The sequence below is a fragment of the Helicoverpa armigera genome, chromosome 19 (genome assembly GCF_030705265.1).
Source record: "Helicoverpa armigera isolate CAAS_96S chromosome 19, ASM3070526v1, whole genome shotgun sequence".
In the NCBI taxonomy this organism is placed as follows: Eukaryota; Metazoa; Arthropoda; class Insecta; order Lepidoptera; family Noctuidae; genus Helicoverpa; species Helicoverpa armigera.
Window position 1 is genome coordinate 6,680,472 of NC_087138.1, and position 22,535 is coordinate 6,703,006.

General features: G+C 36.2%; 1 protein-coding gene and 1 long non-coding RNA gene across 3 annotated transcripts in view; one reads left to right on the top strand and one right to left on the bottom strand.

Moving 5' to 3' along the window:
* LOC110373270 (AF4/FMR2 family member 1) overlaps nucleotides 1-22,535 on the top strand; it is a 152,185-nt gene that overhangs the window by 41,165 nt on the left and 88,485 nt on the right. The window contains exon 2 of one of the 2 annotated variants that reach the window (XM_021330495.3): nucleotides 4,576-4,605. The exons of the other annotated variant lie outside the window; for it this stretch is intronic. Within the exon in view, the coding sequence (XP_021186170.3) occupies nucleotides 4,576-4,605 (30 nt within the window). The remainder of the gene's footprint in view (nucleotides 1-4,575; nucleotides 4,606-22,535) is intronic. 2 annotated transcript variants of the gene reach the window in all.
* On the bottom strand, nucleotides 15,767-19,673 carry LOC135118207 (uncharacterized). The gene is made up of 2 exons (XR_010277426.1): nucleotides 19,049-19,673; nucleotides 15,767-16,273 (listed from the first exon to the last, which is right to left on the bottom strand). It is a non-coding gene; the product is annotated as an uncharacterized LOC135118207 (long non-coding RNA).

Genomic DNA, 22,535 nt, shown 5'->3' on the forward strand with positions numbered 1-22,535 from the left:
ATAGTGTGCAGAATCGAAAGCTGCAAGGTCGACGAAGGCGACCAGTCTCGTCAGACCGGGTGGTCGCTCGCGCTACCAGTTCCACGCTTGCACGCGCCCGTCCAAACACATTCATTATCATATACGTTTTGTGGTGATTTTCTTGTTGTATCTAGTTAAGTTTAAAACGATTTGCGTCATTTGTCACGTTTCACATATTGCTGGGTTTTTCATTTTTGCTAATTTATCCTCTTGGAATTTTGGCTATCAACAGGATACCTAAATATTATATTCGAAATTGCTAATAACTTTTTGCAGCTTGTCATACCTCACATTAAACCCATCTTCGCATTCCTTGTGATATTTCAAAGCAAACATTTAACCTACATCTTTACCAACACAAAATATACAATAGAAAACAAGTTTATCTAGAGCTGGTGCAGCGACAGGCATATTGTTATCTAGGACGGCTTCACACGTTAGCACACATTAAAGCCTGAGCGCACGCATCCAACTGGTAATCTCGACGAGTCATTACTGTTTGCTCTTTGATTTACATGACGACTGTGTGTCTGTGTGTCTGGAGCCGGGTTATGTTCGGAACTCATCGGTTGCCCGCACACACACTAATTACACTACTCGACTCGGATATGGAATTAGTGAAGTTTGTCATAAATTGTGCCGACAGAGTACAACCCCCTCCGCTCCTTCGGCGCGTGCAGCCATCGCTTTGATACGCCACGCTGAACACAGCACACACAATTACAGAATAATTATTATGATTATTTGTACACAACTGCTTTCCGCATTCAATGTTGAGTAAAAAGCTTATTCGTTGAGAATTAAGCGGGCTCTCCGTCTCCGTGCTATTTGTTCTAAGGCGGTGCGTCCATGTTCGAAACTTCGTCCGGCTTCTTTTGAGCTTCTCGTTTACTAGTTTGATTTTATTACACGGTAAGTACTGAAGTAGTTCTTTTATCTTTATTAGTTTGATTAGCAGAAATCGATTTCTTTAGAAAGACGTTTTGTAGGGAATAACAATGGAATTAAATCTGAACAAAGGCGCAATATTTACACCGTGATGTGGATATATGCAGTTTTGTATGTAAGGTGAAGCAGCAGACTACTTCAGCATTAACAAATAGGCGAAACAGCCATCCGCTTACTAATAAGGCCCTTCTTACGGGAAGTGCTGTTCGGTGCGACTGTCTCTCTAACCGCAGCATGCTTCGCTCGCTTTGCTAATGAGACCCTAGAGATATTCTTTCTATTGCCATCTCAGGGATACTATCGCGCCGACGTCGACCATACCATATTTACAACTACATTTTTTACTCTTTTGTCATTCATTGACCTCATTTTTATTAAAGCTCTGTTGATTCAACTTATTTATTTTGATGTTTTAAATATTTAAGTGCCACTTTCAAAACATTTCTTAGGGGTCTTCTGTGAACGTTCGACTCTTTTATTTATATGTTTGAAACTATGTTACTGGCTGAATTGAGGGACAATCAAACATCGAATCAAAAGTTGAGTGAAGAATTCCCGGTAGTATGTCTTGAAACTTTCGTCGTCGTTTATTACTTTACGCATTTCGACATACAAACGTCAAGGACGGTAACGCGATCAAGCGAACGATGAACTCCATCTTCCAAAAAGTCCACATTTTTATTTGCAAAAGCCTTTCGATACATCCGCTATAAATTGGAGGGCTTGAACGGTTCGGCGTTGTCCGTCCATCCTCAATTATTAGTATCCCGTCGTTTGGCTAATTCATCAAAACAAAATTACAGACCATTGGGCCGACTGGCGTTGTAAAAAGGTTCTTAGCCTAAGTAAAATGGGAAGTGTGGATTGAGAGGAAAGGCAGAGGGTTTTTTTACTAATAACTGTTGAAATACCTGTCGAATATTTTTAAATTTGTTTTTTTACTTTTGTGTATTCAGAATAAAAGGTTATACGGAAGACCCAATAAATCGATATGTGACTCGTCGTCGGGTGAAATTATAGACAAAACATTCCGCACAAACAAACTATGAGAGCAATTCCCACAAAGTTCATTTGAACCTTTTGTTACTTTCGTTGTTTATATCGCCACCTGTGTATTTCAGTAGGTACGCAGCTGAATTCAGACTGTTTCGTTTCGGTACGTTATAAATCGTTCATTTGCAATTCATATGCGAATGTTAATTCAATTGCACCTTCTTCAACAACCTTGGCGCCTCAATTTTATTTGAAGTGCCAAACAACAGAATGAAACAGTGGAACATTTTATAAGAAGTTATTTTTTCTTTTACAAAATAGTTGTGCACAATATGAAAACATCATTAACACAACAATAATTTCTCAATGATGTTCAAATTTTTTGCGTATATTCCGACTATTGGCTATTCAAACTGTTTTTTCAGTGTTCTTTGTGGAACACCGATATCCTCATTCACAAGCCGCTCTTATAGCATAGCATAACATTCTTTCTAGTTTTGGGTTACAAAGCGTAGATTTGCTTGGCCTCCATGTGTTAAGATTGGTGATACGAAGTTATGGCAAAGCTACGAAGGTCGAAAATTGTTTGAACGTATTTTGGAACCAGTTGTATAAAGAGAGTTCGGGCAACTGCAAATTTACCTGCTGTACGTCTAACAGGATGTCAGATAGCCACCGATGGCTCGGCGATTGTTGCCTTTCTATTGCAAACGTGATTTATTGTAGTGCGGTACTGCAATTATTCGTATTTATGAAGTAATATTATGATGAAGTGCTGAAAGTCTTTATCGATACAGCTTATAAAATAAACCAATTTTAACTTGAAGATGATATCTATAAAAATAAGTAAATAAATAAAATAGTCGTATAATGGCCATTTATATTATTTTTGACACAAAAAGTGCCCAATTGTTTCATTTCGTACATTTTATTAGTTTTTTATGGCTCATAGGCGATTTTATAGTTTAGCAGCAGTTGAAATAAAAATATATCCAAGCTTAGATGAGTTTTGTTGTTTTGAAAGAGAATATTTTGTGTGGCGTAGACTCACCGCACAACTGGATGACAGGATGTGGTTAAAAGTGATAGGTGCTATGACGGTAGCTACTGTATCCCAGGATCCAATTGTACCTCTGCTGTCATACATATTTCCCGCAGTGGTTTACGAACCAAGCTTTTGAGAATTCACTCTGTTGACTGATGCATCCATCAGTATCGAAATTGCGTTAAATGCTAAGATAATTTATTGAGAGGTTTTTACATCGGCTTCGAAGGAAGCATTAATAAAAAAGATAATCACCGGAAAACTATGATTTATTATTAACACTTTGCTTTCGTTATTACCTTTGCAATCAATTCAGGTAGTAATCCGGAAGTGGCACGAAATAGTGATGTCTAAATGTAGTAGCCATATTGTGGATTTGCTAGATAATTTCATGAACCTCGATGCGGGTACGACATTTCATAAAATTATCGATCATTGCATGAAGTGAGCAAATCTTCCATATGGCTACAATACATGATAAAGCCGATGATAAGTTTATCGAGTTAAAAGCAGACGTTAAGCATGTGAAATTATCGATGATTGATAAAAGATAAGGTTGTGTAGGGAACGAAGCAGGCATTGTTATTGGAGTCAACAATGCAATGACCTCGGTGACCTTGACGACGTTCGCGGTTATGGTGAGTATCGAATATCCCTCGCGTGACATGATCGTTAGATATGCGTGACACTTTCCCGTCGGGTCGTGCCTTTCAGATTAATTGTTACTTTTTATACGTTATTTGTTTCGGGTGCGCTATATAGACTGAAAGTTGATATTCGTAGTGTACATAATCATTTGATGTTGCTGAAGTTTATCTTTTCAATTTAGGTACTATCTTGCAATTCGTCAATATTTGTATTGTGATTTGATGGAGGCATGGAGATATTCTTTATCAAGCTGACTGTTATTTTCATGATCTAATGTTTATTTGCTATTTTATTTGAGTCTTCATAAACTAAATTATATAAACAGATATTCTTGCGAAAACTAATATTAGCCACTGCAACCTTGGATGAATTGTATAAAAACAAAGTATTATTTAGGTCGACAGCTTTAGTGAAGACGTTGGATCGAGGTTTTCATACCGCACCGCTTAGTTCATATCGCGCCAACCTTGGACTAAACCACATAATTAGCGTACCAGGGAATTTAGCCTTGTTCGCCAAACCACCACCAAGATGATTTGCTCAACACGATTCCAAGAAACTCAAACACTGCGAAAACAAACGCACTTTCATAATAATGTACATAAAATGTCAACATAAAACACTCCATTCCTCATATGGTTTGGTATAATATTTGATTGTAATAAATACACATTTTCCTCAAGATGATCGCTTAATACCTGATGGTTAAACGTCTATAACGTTTTTCAGATTATAACCGATCGTTGCGTTGGGTCCGCGTACTAACATTTTCTTATTGTTAGTGATCTATTGTTTTCGCATACATCCTCACATTCCGATGTATTTACACTTCCAAGTGTGCTGTTGACATTATTACATACATGTGTGTCAGTGTTGGTTAATGTCTCCCTTTGTTAAAATATTTATTTTTCTGTTTACAGGCCACCCAAAATGATGCTCGAGTCGAGCCGGTAAGTCAACTCCGCCACAATATCTGTTTAACGTAAATCGTTCACATCAATTAGTATAACATTATTAAAACATGTTTCATTGGCACATTTGTCCGTTACTCTGTGGCTGTTGACCCATCAAACTGTTGGAAAATGTTTAGCAATTTTTCTTGTTTTAGTGTCCCTTTAAGGCGATTTATCTCGTCTAGGTAATTTAGTTGGCGTCCCTTTAAATTGGTCAATTCGTTTAGAAGCATCGTCGACATTGTTTGTGGATCGATCATTGAACTGGTGCGCAAAGATTTCTATGTAGATTGTCCGTGTATTGGTGCAGTTGTCGGCTCATAATTAGTTTCGCTTATTCACTCGCCGACACAGGTGCGTACTGTAGGAGCATCAATTACGTGAAAGTTGCGCGTTTTCTAATTTCTAATTTAATTGCGATGTACGGCCGTGCAATATCTTTACTAGATCACTTGCAATGAATACCTCGCTCTGATTTGTGTGTTTTGCGCAATCACACTAATTACATTCGTTAATTTATTACAATACTTTTTGGGTCGTCTTCAAAGTTAAATAGGTATTTAATTGCTAGAATCAAAATTCAAATTTTATGTCGATAGGTGAATGGACTATTGTGAGAATATTTTTGAAAATGATCATCTTTTTGTCAATAGGCCGAACACGAATGGAAAAAAATACTGTAAAAACCGCTTTAATTTACATTATTTATTCAGGCAATCCGAATAAATCCATATGTAGCTTACCCATCTCACGCGTATAAGAGGTTATCGGTACCTCAGCATTTTTGATATAGACAAGAACCCTAACGTTCAAACAATTATTTCCTTAATCCGTTCTACGTAGTATATTATAGTCTGATGGCAATTAGGCGCCCACTAAACCGTACTGAATAAGTAAAGTTTGAAAACTCGTCCGCGATAAGCCATACTTAAACGAGATAAAATAATTATTTTATAGCGTCATAATCGTGATAAACGGACTGGCACTAGCACAACATGTAGTAAGTAGCCGCCGCGGTTATGTAAAGCTTTAGTCACTATAAATCACCGCGAGAACGAGATAGAGCAACGCGTCCCAAATGCAAATCTTAGCCGACAAGAAGGAGACGGCGCGACTTCCTCAGTACCGATACAAATTGCGGCCGTGAACTGTGAAAGTAAACATATGGCATTATACAGTTTAATTTATTTACAACAGTGTTCTTTTATTTCTCCCGTGTTTATTTATGTTACTAAATACAAACGTCACGTGCTGCATTAGAATTTGTAATTTTTCTGCCATTGATATCGCTATCGTAAATGGTCATTGGCAGTCATTGCCAAACAACTGTAAACACAAGAACTGCCCAGTCGGAACGATAGATGGAGCCACAAATACAATGGATGCTTATTAGTTTTCGACATTGTTGACGAACCTAATAATAACAATTTAATTGATGTAAATTACAATTCAATACATACGTAGATACAATGTTCCGTAAATCATCAAGTTTATCTATCTGAGGTCTGAATTTCTGGTGTTGTAACCAGACAACGCGCTATCATCAAATACTCACATTATAGTCCGGTACAAAAATTTATGTGCGCGCACTTAGTTTACGATGTATTTATTGCTCCATCGTCCAGCAAAAGGAGAAGCATTGTAATAATGTGAAGCCATGTCGAAACGGACAAACAATGGGGGCGAGCAGACTCGTCCGATTCCAAGTAAACGCCGATTCCTGAAGAAGAAGGTGCATCTAATCAATCACTGTGCGTCGCCACAGTAAGTCAAATGCTCGTTTTTTCCACCGGCTCATTTGCATTGACATCTGTCTCCCTTGCGCTTTTAACAAAGCCCAAAAGGCAGAGAGAGATGACTGTTTTGTCGTAGTGACCTTAGCAGCGTGCGCGTGCATTGGTACCGTTGTGCCGTGAGAAGGAATTTTTGTACGGTTTAGCCTCTCGGTTGGCGATATTGTAATCTCATTTCCTATTATTTAGATCGCTTTATGTAACCAAATTTGTTACGCACTCTTCTTTCTCCCGTGCCTAACGCCTAGATTGTATTAGATTTTTTCTGAAATTGGATGAATCATAAAAATAATAGTATTGATTTTGTTGATTTCCCACCCGAGGCGGGAAGACGTGATGAATTGAAACTGTTGTATTTTATATACATAGATGAGATATTCAATGTTGATTCCTGTCATTAGCTTAATCGCTGTATGCAAATGATCACGAAGTTTATTACTTATAAATGCTATGATGCGCGAACAGGACACCACACTTATCACAACGTAATGCGTAGAGGAAATCGTGATCGCCCTACATTACTAATGATTTGATAGAACGACATGTGTGTGTCATCTCACGTCATACGTTTAATAAATGATACTCATACGTAAGTAAACTGTCTTCATATTTTTATTCGGAATTTATCTAAGACGCTGTGAAACGCTTGAGTAAATCGCACTAAATCTTCGTTGATACATTTTTTTTTCTGCGATAGAATAATGTACCTGGTCCAACAACGCTGACAGACTTGATTTACGGCACGCCTTTAATGAAATTGCCCTCATTTGCACGTCCGAGCATATCATAAAGTTTCTCGTTTTCTACTATTCTTCCTTCTTCTGTATTGTGTGGTTCTTCTATTGTATTTGTTACATTCTACGTGCTGTAATCTGAGTAGCGCCATTAAATGTAAACACTTAAATTTTATTCCATGCCCCAGAAAACCATTTGTTATCTCGAATTCATGCACCACAGCAACCAAGGCAGCGAATGTACCATTCGCTCATCAAATTGTTTAACTAATTAGATAAATCACGTTTGTTGACCGTGTCCTATCGATAACGCTTACATAGCCTTACCGTTGAGCACATACACCGACCTCTTTAAACATTCATTTGCCCTAATCTGTTTAGACAATGCCCTAAAGCGAATTTATTTTTTGTTGTGATCAAGAGGCATAAAAGGAACAATGCTAGTCCTCGGCAACTTTCTATTTATTATTGAGTTCTCTTCAACAATGATTTCGATACGTTTGCGTTGCACGCCGGCAGTTAGATACGCCATGTTGACTAAAAATTAAATAATATTTCAACGCTTTCACTTCTAATGTATGCGTGACGTTGAATCTAAGATGACATAAGTATGAAGTTATTGTCTAAAAGGCAGCTTTGAATCGTTTCATGGCTTATTAAATACGATGACAAGTTCAGAGGGAGAACATATTGCTGATTCATGACAGAGTAGAAATAATGCTGGAATGTTGTGTTAGAAGCTTATCTTACGGCCGAAGACATTTGTGGAAAACGGGTCATTATGTTGTTAAAGAAACAAGAGGTCGTTATAGTTGACCTGGTTACACTTGGGGTTCCGGAAGTGCAATAGTTCCGCTTAAATGCGGACACCCCGCATATCATTAACAGAAACTAGTCCAATGAGCTTTAACGGAACTGATTTAACATATTAAACTTATTTTTATTTTTTCTTATTTTGAATCTTAGTGGACTAAAGATTTAACTAATGCTGTGATAGAAATGATAGGTGCTTAGCGACGTGGGTGGTGTTTTGTAGCCTAGCCAACCAGGGTTTTTTAGATGTAGTAAAAAGTAGAGCCACTCCTAACTCCAATAATTCGATATTTTAATAATTTACTTTATCGTCAACAGCTGTAAACTCGACTGTTTCTCCCATAGTAACATATTGGATTCAAATCAAACTATGCAAATGTGACAACGCGTTACGGTACCGCGTCTCATGTAAAAAACACGTGCGATAAAAAGTTTGATTATTTTCCTATACGTTTCACATTTATCTAGCCTGCACGTGTCTCCTACAAACTGATTAAAATGTATGAACTCCTGTAATCTCTGATGTATTCGCCTGAAACATTCTGATGAATTTCGTCGTGATTTTTTTTATTTTTAAAGTCGTGTGTTGTTATTGTATGTTTAAGCAGAAACCAGAACCGGTATTCGACAATAAATAAATATTTTGATCACATGTATGGTAATGTAGTATTCAAGGTGAAATACATGTTTTTTTTTTCACTAAGTAAATAATAAATCACTTTTTTAACAACACTGAAGCTGTGTAGTTAAAAAAGAAGAAAATGGTTTCAACATTTCTGAGGTCAAATAAAACTGGAAGCACAAAATTCAAATATGACATTTCGCATGTCCTTTTTGACATTGGAAAATTCTTTCTTCCATAAGTTATTCCTATACCTTATTATAAACATACGTGCTATGTGAAGTCGTTTCTGAAGAATCACGTCATTTCTCATATCGAACCAATGTAAACAATTAATAAGAAGTATTAATTTTAACAATGTCAGTTTTACAATCTGTTTAATATGTCCCATTATTTCACAAGTGGACTTGTAACAATAAACCAAGATTTACTAGACTAGGACAAGCGTTAAAACTTCTTAATAACAACGTGAGTGGGCCGAAAATAGAACCTTGCAGTACTCCTTTTAAAGGGCAAAAGGGAATAGGATATTAAGTGTCAATAAAACTGGATGGAGTGGACACGTCATCAATTTGCAATCCTGAGACTAATGAGAGTGTCATATAAATAAATTAGGAATGCGATGCAAGCATTATTGGCCATCTCCGGTCATATTTTATTTACCGCTTCTGTGACTAACAACTTTTCTTTTGTTTCATTGAGTAACTAGGTGGTTTTCATTTTATTTATTAATTTTAACGGCGAGATGTCATAAAATGTTTAGCGCAACTTGTATCCTATTTCTACTCCTTTTAGGATAGTTGACCCCAGCGACGCTTTGGGTATTATGTATTTCATGATGACGTATGTATATTCAAAAAACCTATAACCTAATACACCTACTTACACGTGCTCTTTCCTTAAAGCGAGCTTTATTTTTGCAAACACCTCGTATTGGTTTTCCCTACTAAACCTTGAGTGAATGTCAATAAATACGTCATTGGATTATTGGTCAAAGACTCGCTCGAGGCGTATTTATTTAGTAGGTTTTAAGTAATTTAGTACCAAAGAAATGACCATTAATTACATACGATGAATTCTTACACTATTGGAAAATTTAAAGAAAAGAGAATCTGAGAAGTTTTGGGTACATAAAACCTTTTGTTTCCTAAAGTTAGGAAAACACGAATGCAGAAAGCTTACATTAATCATTAAAGTCAAATCAGAGAACTCAATTTAGAAATTACGTAGATTTCTTACACTACATAAGCTCAGAAGTGATTGTGTATGTACAAAATGATTTATTAAATACACAAACATGATCTAGTAAGTTAAAGCAATGATGTCATCGTTTGTTGATTGTCCAAAGTAAACATTGTCGGTGCTCAGTCGCGTGCGCATCAAATATTTATCACCGAATTGACTGTCTTCATACTAATGTGCATTATTACATTGTTACTGTCTTAATCATCATTATTTTTTGGTTGAAGTTCAAACCCATCAAAATTTTGTGAGGTGCCTTTGACTGGTGCTTGACCTACAAATACTTCTAGATCAGTAACGCCAGGTATAGTATTATCATTATCAAGCAATTCAGTCTTGCATACTTTAATTAAGGACAATTATTTTTGGGAGAAATTGTTTCACTTTCCATAACTTTAGTCTAGACAAATTACTTAAGTATAACTAGTGGAAAATTTTCAGTTGCGGTGTTTCAAGATTTAATAACATTTTAGTTTATCCAATTAAGTATACAGTAAAACGATGATACCCTATAAATCTGACTTATTGCGGCGTAAATCTTCAAAGGAATTGAAACGTTGGTTTCCTCACATAACATACACAGTTTAATTAACTGTAGAATAGCTTCCAATTTAAAACACATGGATCCATAATATCACGAAGGGATTAAATTATAATAATTTTTGTTAATTACTTACAGAAGGTCGTGATTCAGTTTTGCGATATTATGTTTTGGTAAAATCCTTTAATCGATTTCCATACTTTATCTGAACTTAAAACAAGATAAAATACTTAATTATTGATAAATCATCGATAAGCAAATTAGTACACTGATGTGTAAATGATTTGAAACCCGATTGATTTAACTCTTCAATCCTTCAGATATTAACTCAGCAAAGGCTGGCGCGGTAAAGCGATGTAAAAATAACAAAAGAATTTATACCTACAGTATTTTTAACGTTTGCTTGTGTACCTTTATCGTAACCCGCTTAACTGGTAGATATACTGTGTTGTAGCACTACCCCAGCTTTAAAAATGCTTCGGGAAAACTCTTTTGTATCTCTATTTACCAGTTTCTGTTCAATAGTGAACCTATTTCCCTCAGCTCTGGTTTTATCCCGAATTAGTTTAATCCCTAGCTTTATAGTTTCTTTACTCATTTTTATATTAATTACTTCAATTATTTTCTAGTGTAATTTAATATCTATCGTCGGTCTTTTGTTATTAAATTAAAGCGCCTCTTTATTACTTACCTACAGCTCTGAAAAGCTATGCTCTCTCTTATCTTTCATTATCTTCCTTTTTAAGAATTATGTTTAAACTGTTTACTTAGCGCATTGGCGCTCTTTGCTGGTTTTCATAAACAATGTGTTTGACTGTTTTGAGGGTCATGGCTAAGTAATATCCACAGGTTCATAAATGAAAGTTAGGATTAAAAAGCATATCATTACGAGTTCTTCTGTGTTTCGGACTTTGAACATCTTACAGTCGATAGTCTGAAACCAGAAAGTCTGATGACAATATGTCACCTATTCAATGTAAAGTTTGGTACTTACTCAGCTGCATCCTGTCAGACTGCCGAACCCAATATAGTCGGGAAAAGACTAGGCAGATGATGAGTGTTGATATTTTGTTAATAAATGCCGCTGTTATTTGGACACAAACCACAGACTTCTTAATTTAAATTATTAATTCCACGTTTCGCAATTCCAGTGTAATATAGGTCGACATTAAGGAATCAACAGGTTTACATTAGTGGTGTACGTCAGGATAGCAGCAGTAGACAGTAGTTGATTAATCTAGACCCGCCGTGCCGTATAGCTAGAATATAGCGTCCTGTGTAATAGAGATGTGCCTGTCTAATAGCTCATGTTTATGTTGAATTGAGCTGAACAGCTGTACTTACACGTATCAAGTCTAGACGTATATTCATTGCAACGTTATTAAAACAACTTGTTTTATTTTGCTACGCTGACTGGGGAGGTTGATTCGCTACAAACTTCCAAGACCATTTTAAGGTTCTGTAGGCAAATAGTATGAATGCAAGTTTTATTGGCAGCGTCTGTGTTTTGTTTCAATCTAGTCTTTTGTTACGAACTGTTTCGCAGAAAACTACCTTATTTCAGTTGTCATTATTAAATTATTTATCATAAACGTGCTCTATCAAGATGTTGAAAAATTGAAATTCTCATTGCGTTTCATTTGCTTCCAATTACGAAGTACTGAATGAACTGCCAGTATAACGTGACATTCCTTAGTATAAACATAACTCGTGAGTATTATCATAGCGGCAATATCGAATTACAGTGCAATATAATGTACATACGTGCTCGGGCTGCGTTGCCTCCGAACACTGCTGAATAGGACGGAGAATAAAAACAAGCGAGCGTTTGAAAAGTCGTCTCATATGAAATATCATCTCGTTCCTCGTCCTGTCACAATATGGACAAAGGACAGTAGTTCAGTATTGAAAGACTGGGATACTGCGAATTATGGTGAATGATCAGGCTTCATACACGTACTTGTTATATAAGTATAGGCTTTTATCGACGCTAATGCGGTTAAAGTGGGTCGTTCGCTGAGCTGCTGTCGGCGAACAGTTTGTATTGTGAATTATACTACTATTCACAGCAATAACTTAATCGTTTCGTTGTCAACTCTGTTTATATTGTCATTTGTCAATTTGGACTTGAGCAGGGTTTTTTGTTTAATTGATACATTTTTTTTCTTTAATGTGTAAAAATTCTTTAAAATAATTAAAAACAATGCGTAAAATTATTAACAGGTTATTAAAAATATTGATATTTATTTCTTGCTTGTAAAGCGTGTGTTATTATAAGAAAACTTCCAGAAGGTTACACAATGTCACCTTATTAAGCGGAAGTGTTGTATGCAGTAAATTTATTAAAATACCGAGTAATAAATTGCTTGCTGTAAATAAACGAGCGTCATCGAGCAGGAAACCCAGTAGTTAAAAAATCTTAAATCATGACAAACATTTCATCAAAATGTTTACGTTAGATAGCAGTGCGGCCGAAGTCTCGAACCCAATCCTGTCTCCCGTGACTGCCGTCAGGTATTTCAATTATCCGGCGTTCTGTTGGACGCGATGCCAGCCCAGCCGCGCGCTCTAAAGAATCGATTGCGGGACATTCCTCTTTCGAATCTCGCCCTTGTCACCCTAGTCATGCATCGGCGGAAACTACCCGACTTTGTGTGCGCTCACACTAATGCGTTTTGTGCTATTCCGTTACTGCGATCGCTATACTATGACGTGAATGTGGACACACATGACGTTCGCTTCAAATTAAGTTTACTCCTTCAACTACAAAGATAAAACGATTTTACACAAAGGTGGACCCGAAAACATGGGATAGAGTTTGACAACTGTTCCACATTGCAGAAAATAGGTCGTGTAACGCAACATTACTTATTCAACAAATTTTCACGCGAAAACCTGACACTGATAAAGCAACAAGTCCCTTTTTACCGCATTTGTGGCGACGTTTTGTCGACGCCTCGCCACCTTCTAGTCTAGGGGGTCGGAGATTGGAGACGAGGACGATCGGCTGATGGGAAAGGCGGGAGGGGGCCGGCTGAGGGGGGAGGGGTAGCGACATGTCGCGCACTCTCACCGCCATAATTATTTCATACTTTGCATTTCGCGTTCCGGACAGGGAAACAATCGGCAACGACGTATTTTTCCGTCTGGCTAGATGGGGTTGAAAAGCATTTTTTTCTCCTTCGCTTTCGATAAATGCAAGCCCCTGATGCGTTTTTGTTCTTGTTCTATATCGCGGGTACATTATGGCATTGATATCTATCCGTCTGTCTACCTTATCGGGGTAAATTACAGCAGCATTTTTTTCCGTGATGAATATTGTAGCACTAATAAATGAAACCTTATCAAACAGACCTACATGACGATAATAACATAACATAGTCAATGAGTAGTGTTGTGGAATAAGTGATTGACCAGTTTAGCGGGATCAATTTCATATATTGAGTGTATTGGAGCGGTTGACCGCCCAACTTAATTTGTTACGGAGACTTTGTTTACTGGGGCACACTCTGCGTCTATAGCTATTTCGTAAAGCTTGATTTTGACATTGAATCTGGGCGTGACCACTAAACTGTGCACGTGTACGTAGATATTCATTTAATTAGAGATATACACGTAGTAAGTATTATCGGAAACAATAAAGCTTATCAACAAGATTGCCAATATCGCCACGATAAAACAGATAAGTGTTATCGGTATATGCTACAAAGATTTACAGCGTGTCGATTTGTGTGTGGTAATAGATATCGATTGTTTTATATTCTGTTTATGCTCATATCGATCTGCAAAATAACATATCAGTATACAATTGTATATCCCAACTGATTATGATTTATGCGAGCCCTGAACAAGTAAGGGTGTTAATACATCATCACATTTATTACTGAATCACACCAATACGTGAGACGCAATATCAACAAAACATTGGCAGAACACGTTATATTTTTACCGAACCACATGTCATGTATAAATAAACTACTCCGGCCATTTAAATGCACCATGTCTGAAATGAAGCAAGTTTATAAACAGAGCGAGACATTGCCTTGAAATTCGCGTTAATACATTCGGAAACGTTTCGTTTAAACGTCGCGAGCGCCGCCAAGATAACGAGCGGAGCGATAAGGCCCGATGAATGTTTGGGACTCGCCAACCGCTAATGATATTGCGAATTTTACATCAACAATTGATTATAGCACATTCTTTTGCGCTTACTGCGCGCTTTTTTCGAACTCCCAATAATTCCAGTTTTTTGGACTGTTATTCCGATACTCACTTCACTCTTACCTGTAGGTAATAAAAAATAGTATTTGGTAAAGGTCAGCTTTGGGTGTGACGAGAAGTCTAATATTCTACTTATGTAATGTGCGTAACAGCCCTAGGTCTAGGTATTTTTGATCCATTGGTCTTTAGGTCCTATTAACGATTCCGTTTCCCAAAAAAATCTTTAAAGGTCGATTATGAATTCCCCTGACAATACAACAAACTTCTTCAATAGCATTTATTTTCACAGTTAATACTGCAAAAGTCTATACTTCTAAAATAAAAGTTAAAGACCAGTGTTGTAGAAAAAGAGGTTTGCCCGTGCAAGTTTGTCTCAAGGTACACAGTTTTATAGACACGATGCAGCGGAGATTTTATTCTCATTATATTGCACACTTTATAACAAGAAAGGTGCATTTCCTTCAGCCTTGAAGCAGTAGTTAAACTACTTTTATACTTACAAACTTACTAGTATTATAACGTGGTTTAAGGGCTTTCCACTATCAATCTCAATGCGTTGTTAATATTAAGCTGGAAGCTCACAGAACGCGATTCCACTATTGACTCGGATTTCGCATAGAACCTGCCATTCAATCTGCAATTTTAATGCAAATTCTCAATACACGAGCAGGATTCGTGCTCAGAGGAATTTAGCTGCCACAGGCATTTGTGCTATGAAATGTTTCGTGAATGGTCTCTTTGTCTTTTGGTGAAATAAATAGTATTGGCTTCATTTACACTGCCAAAACGCGAAAATGGAAGAGTTTGCACAACCAGTTGTTATAAATTCATTTAACAAAGAAATTGCCTATCTCCGTTATTCGTGATAGCTGAATTTTCCGCATTATATCTAATGTAATTGAAAATGTGTACTCTAAGTAAGAGAATCTTTCGCAGTCCGTGTGCCAGCAGTCTTACTTAAATGCCATTTGATTTCCAACGAGCTGTTGTTTATGTATTCAGTGTAAATAGACAGCTCCACGTGTTGGTGGGTACTCGATGTAATTACATTACTGAGAACTACATTCAGTATCGTTCCTTACCAGAGTGCCAATTTCCGAAGCGGTTGGTCGTTTGCGTGCATATTTAACCAGGAAGGCTTGGCCGGGGTGAAATCTATAGGAGGTATGGGATTAAAAGAAATAATATACTATTTTTGATATTGAAATATTTATTCTATACTTTAAATGGTACTTGGAAGCAATACGTCCGTCTAACAAGATCCCGTGACGCAGTGTGTGTAGAGTTAAATAAACAGTAGATTGTTCAGATAGAACAAAGAACAATGTTATCGAAAGTTAGGGGTATTAGTTTTTGCTTTATATAATCCAACACGCCCCCTCAAAAATTAATCCCTAACTTTTAGTCATTCGTTAGTTTACTATACAGTATCTAGTCTACAATTCAACATTACAAAGTGAATACCAACTTATAAATACGACGTAACATATTATACTTCCAAGTAAGGTCTGGGACAACTGTACAATAATGGTCCAACATTTGCTGCACAGGATCAGGGAAAACCCAGAAAAACCTGATCAGACCATTTCATAATGAAATTGTACTTAAATTAAAACTTATTCTATACCCAATCCTTTTCTCAGTCTTATAAAAGACACGACTGGTAAAGGTTTTGTCAACAAGTCTGCCAACTGGTTACCTGTGGAAATATAATTTAATTTTATTACATTTTTCTCAACTTGTTCTCTAGAGAAATGATATTTTATATCTATGTGTTTGGACCTTTTATGACTTGTTGGATTATTAGCTATGCTAATACATCCGTTATTATCTTCATATAAAATAATGGGCTTATTAATTTTAAGTTTATGCTTTCTGCCAGAGACTTAAGCCATAATGCTTCTTTAACAGCTTCATATAAAGCCATATATTCGGATTCAGTAGACGAGACCGCTACTGATGTTTGTCTCTTTGTACACCATGTAATTGTATTTTGATCAAATAATTTAAACACATATCCAGTAGTGCTTTTCCTATCATTACAATCGTGGCCACCCCAATCTGAGTCGACATATCCACTTAGGATGTTATTGTAATTATTTCTTGTATATGTTAACTTCAAATCAATTGTGCCTTTGATATATCTTAAAACTCGCTTTAAGCATAACCACAATTCTTTATTGTTCTTATTTGTGTACCGACTTAAAATATTTACGCATGTACTTAAGTCCGGACGCGTACAAAGCATAATGTACATTAAACAACCGATCAGGTGACGGCATGGTGCGTCACACTTCTTATCAGCGTTAAGAGCTTCATAGTTTAATTTAAGCTCCATCGGTGTGTTTATAGGATTGCAATCACTCATATTAAATTTATTCAAAACGGTTTTAATGTAAGCACTTTGGTCTAAAGTAATTTTATCATGGTGTCTCTCTATTTTAATGCCCAAAAATAATTTGATATCGTGTAAGTCGGTCATTTCGAATTTAGTCATTAAATATGCTTTGAAATTATTCATTGTTTGCAAATCTGCACATGCTATAACCAAATCATCGACGTACAAGATTACGTAAATATTTTAGAAATGTCTCCTTTACCTTTCATATATATACACCTATCTACTGGGGAGTTCTGAAAACCTATTTCTTTGAGACATTGTTCAAATGTTTCGTACCAACATCTAGCTGATTGTTTTAAGCCATAAAGAGCTTTGTTTAATTTGCATACGTAATTATCTTTACATTTTACACCTTCAGGAACTTTCATGTAGATTTCTTCCTTTAGTGTACCATTTAGAAATGCTGTTTTACATCCATATGATGAATCAGTAAATTATATTGATTTGCGTAGCTAATTAAGAATCTAAAGCTTGCTATTCTAGCAACTGGTGCAAATGTTTCATTATAATCACTAAGATATTCTTGACTGAAACCTCTAGCGACAAGACGTGCCTTATATCTTGAAGGTTGACCTGAAACGTCATTTTAATAGTGAATATCCATTTACAGTCTACAATATTTTTATTTGATGGTTTTGGTACTAATGTCCATGTATTATTTTTCTTAAGAGAATTGAGTTCTTCTCTGACTGCTTTTTCCCACTGATTCCTATCGTTCAGAGATTTAATTTCATTTAATGATTTTGGTATATTACTTGTGATGGATAACGCACTATAGACATCATAGTCATTTTCATTATATGATTTACGCGAACATGTTTTCAGTCTTTCACTTCTTCGTAAATTTAAAAATTCATCAGGTTTATCCTGATTTTTGTGTTTCAAACTACTCTCAGATTCATTTTCAGGTTCATTCGGTATTTCATGACTACCGATTTTTCGAATTTTACTTGTACTGCATTCATCAGATTGAGAGCTATCTGATTTAGGGCCAGAACTATGAGACTTATAAGACACTGATTTTGTTACGGAGTCATTATCAGTTTCGTCTTGGGAATATGTATTATTACTCCGTTCAGGTCGTAATGAAGGCCTAGATTCGATAAAATTAGTCTCATCAATTACAACGTCCCTTACAGTTTCATATTTTTCGAATTCTGTATTCCAAACTTTATAACCATTGGGTTCATAACCTACCAGTATTCCTTTCCACGACCTATTGTCAAATTTGTTTTACTGGTTTTATTATGAACATATACAGTTGAACCGAAAACTCTGAGATTTTTAACGCTTGGTTTCCTATCATGCCACATCTCGTATGGTGTCTTTGATTGACTTAAAGCTTTCGTAGGCGTAATATTTATTAAATAAACTGCAGTTAAAACTGCATTTCCCCAAAACGTTTTGATGCTTTAGTGCCATTTAACATAGCACGAGCTTTTTCTGTTATTGTGCGAACCATACGTTCTGCAACACCATTTAACTGTGGGGTCCTAGGAACTGTTAAATGATAGCTTATGCCTCTTTCTCTACAGTAGTTTTCATTTCGGTGGATAAGTATTCACCACCGTTATCACTATAAAGATTTACTACTTTGAAATTGAATTTAGCCTCACTTTTAGCGACATAGTCTTTAAAAGCTGTAAACACTTCTGATTTGTAAGTTAACATATACACCACACAATAATGTGTGTATTCATCAACAAATAAAACAAAATAATTTCTGTTATCTATTGTTGGAGGTGTTATAGGACCACAAACATCTGAATGCACAATAAACAGAGGGCGTTTAATGTAACTTTTGTCTTTAACTTTATTAAAAGGCAGGCGAGTCTGCTTCCCATTTATGCATGCTTCACACAACTTATCATTTGGAGTTACGGTATTTATTTCATCTAAGTCATCAATCATATTATGACATTTTAACTGCAGGAATTTAGTTTTACTTATATGTCCTAGGCGTTGATGCCATAATTCATATTTATTTTCATTAACATAACATGCTTGGGAAGCGGATTCCCTTTATTACTGGTATTTTAAACTCTAGAACTATAAGATTATTCAATGTCTTACCTTTCATGATGATTTTACCTTCCTTTGTAATTTGTGTGCCTTTGTCATCAAATATTATGGTGAATCCTGCTTGCTGCATCTTTGATACCGATATTAAATTATATGGTACTTCGGCACAGAACAATACATTTGTAAGTATTCCTTGCACTCCTGTTTGACTGATAAGATTTATGTTTCCCCTTTTAGTTGCTGAAATAAATGTATTGTTTTTAGCTACTGAAATTTTTAAAGGAGGATTTAAACATTCAAACGATGTGAAGAGATCATCTCTATTTGTGATGTGATCAGACGCTCCTGAATCTAATAGGAATTTAATTGTCGAGTGGTCTTTTTCATAATGGTATGCGCTTGTCATGAACGCAAATCCTGAAAAAGAAGAATTCGAGGTCGTTCCCTCTTGCAGGGCAATAGTTTGGACTTGTCTTGTCCTTTCTGGGGCATTGTTTTGTATATTTGTCTGTCTTTTGAAATAGAAACAATCCTGTTTCTTGTGTCCTTTGCGTCCACAGTAATGACATTTCACAAATTTTTGTTTGTTTGTTTTCTTGAATGTTGTATTCTTCAAATAGTTTTGTTTTGTGCGATTGTATCTGTTTTATTATATTTTTCTTCAACATGGAGTATCTTTAAACTGGTATCACGACTCTCGTTTTTAATTTTACTTCGTGATCTAATAGTCTAGTTTTACAAAACCGAGAGTGATATTTTCTTCAGATAGTGTCTCAATTGCAGTGATAACGCCATCATATGTATTCGGGAGAGTAAGTAATAAATGAGCTACTTTGTCCGTTTCCTCTAATTTAGCTCCAGCAGCTGATAATTCTGTCAGCAGATCGTCAAATGTTGAGAAGTGTTTGATCAAGGGTATATCGGCTTTTAATTTTAATCCCAATAATTGTTTTCTCAGCGCTAATTGAGTTGCTACACTTTTCCTTTCATAGATCGCGTCAAAATGTTTAAAACTGCTTGAGCAGTCCCATTTTCATTAATATAATTAAGATATGAGTCCGCCAAATATTCGACTATAATACTTTTGGCTGCCTTATTATTCTTTTCCCACTCAGCGGATCGCGTTCCAGGAATTTCTTCGTCAATAACACTGAGCAAGTTTAACTCTGAAAGCAGTGTACGAATTCTAAATTTCCATACACTGTACTTTTCTCCATTAAAAGGCTTAATGTTTCTTTTCACTTTTTCCATTGTCACAACTTTATTTTTATTTACAACTATGCACTTTACTGTCACTACGCACTACTGAATGTTCTCACTACTAAATGTCCTTTTTCGCACTGGGCCCATAACCTATAGGAGGTATGGGATTAAAAGAAATAATATACTATTTTTGATATTGAAATATTTATTCTATACTTTAAATGGTACTTGGAAGCAATACGTCCGTCTAACAAGATCCCGTGACGCAGTGTGTGTAGAGTTAAATAAACAGTAGATTGTTCAGATAGAACAAAGAACAATGTTATCGAAAGTTAGGGGTATTAGTTTTTGCTTTATATAATCCAACAAAATCCACCTCTTGTTTTCATACCGGAGTTGGAACAATCTCGAATTTGACTTATCAAAAGCTCTTTGTGTACTAACTGTGAGCGTTGGAGGGGTTCGGGAGTTGCGGTTTTACTCTCATTTAGTTTCGAATAATGGTCCTGATTTCTAACAGTATCACTTACGTTTTGGTCCTTTATTGGTCCTTTTGACCAAAATCTTGGAATGTAATTAAATTCTGATAACATCATTATTTCTGAACAAATATTTGGTAGATTGTGTAAAAGCATTTTTTAGCTACCTTATCTATAAAAGATATTAGCGTTTATTCTTATTACTATCACAAATCTTCAGAATTCTCTAGCTATAAATATCAAGGCGAAACAAGAAATGGGTCGACCGTACGTTGATAATAAAACACTAAACGATGCTCGCAGGTGACACATATTAAGAAGCGTTAAGTGTTAGTTCTTTTAATATTGTGTTACCTACCACAAGATCACTACGCTTAATCTAGCCGTAAAGCCGGTTGCTTTGTAAAGCAAAGTTTCTTTACAAAGAGCGTTAAGAAAATCTTAATTTTAATTTACCGTTTCTAAACAATCTGGTTAAGCTTGCAGATTATTTATTTTTTTAGTGAGGCAAAATGATAGTGTAACCTAAGTAAGACCAGGGTGGAAAGTGGCATGCAATCCACGAATGTGGTTCCCTGTGCGGCCCTAAAGTTTCCTCTCCCCTCCCCCGGGATGATCCGCCTAGTTCCGCCACGGACGTCGCAGGCGCGCTCCGCTTGTCACGCCAAATTTGGGTCACAACGAATTAGTTATCCGTGTGCAATTCACTTAATGGTCAATATACTACTATTTTCAGTTACCACATAGCTTGCTCCCTGCTATTTGAATGTAACTAATAATTGGTCGCGATGGAATAGTTTCGCTGGAGACCGTACCTACCAGTATGTGCTAATTGGTGTCAGTGTTTATTTTTGTACAAACTTGCCGTATAGTAATAAACTGAACGTAGCGAATGCCACGTTAATTAGAAGCTTTGATGCTGATTGAAACGCGATTGGTTGTACGTTTCACTGGTGTTCATTATAATAAATTCATGTTTCGTTCACTTCTATGTTTTGCGTAGGACCAAACATACCTTATAGTCTTATATGTCACGGGTCTTTAACGAAATCCAGCGCAAAAACACAATAAAACTTCCATTGCGAGAAACACGCCTCTTAATACGAATAAAATATAGAGACATAGGTACTGCTAAATGGAAGAAAGGCACTGACCATTTGCCAGGCTTGAAACCGACCTTATAACCGCAAACAATACTACACTAGACTTAAAGGCTGAGTGTAAACCGATAAAATCCAGTAATACAAAATGTGTCATCCACATTACCGTGAGCGTTCTGTTAAAGACTCCAACACAACCACGATACGGTACACATTCGGTGGATCGTCAAAATATCAACATTATTCGATTTGACTAATACTTTGCGGGCATAGCGCGGTGTTAAGCGACTTTTTGTCTTGGTGTGTTGAGACAAGATTCAGATTGGATTAACGAGACGGACAGCGTGGGACAATAAAAATTACGGCCGGTGTTTTGCGCCGGGCGCGCGCTCACTTCGATGAGTGATATTCTTCGCTAATACTTCTTTGTTGGTGATTTTCAGAGGCGTGGCAACATTTTCGCTGTGCAAAGAAAAGATTCCAATGATTGTTTATTTTATTTGTAAAATACAATGTTTTATATACCCGGAAAAAACGAGGCAAAGGACCAAAAATCTGCAGCGTTCGACTAGGAGGACAAAAGCTAATAATAAAAGAATCAAAACTATTTATTTGAACAATCATTGCACTACTATTTTAAGTTGAAAATGTTCATGATATTAATTGAAAGGAAGTAAACTTAATTGAATCAATCATTAACGTAACAATAGTTTACGCGGGCAAGATTATTAAGTATCAGTTTGATAGGTCTAATAG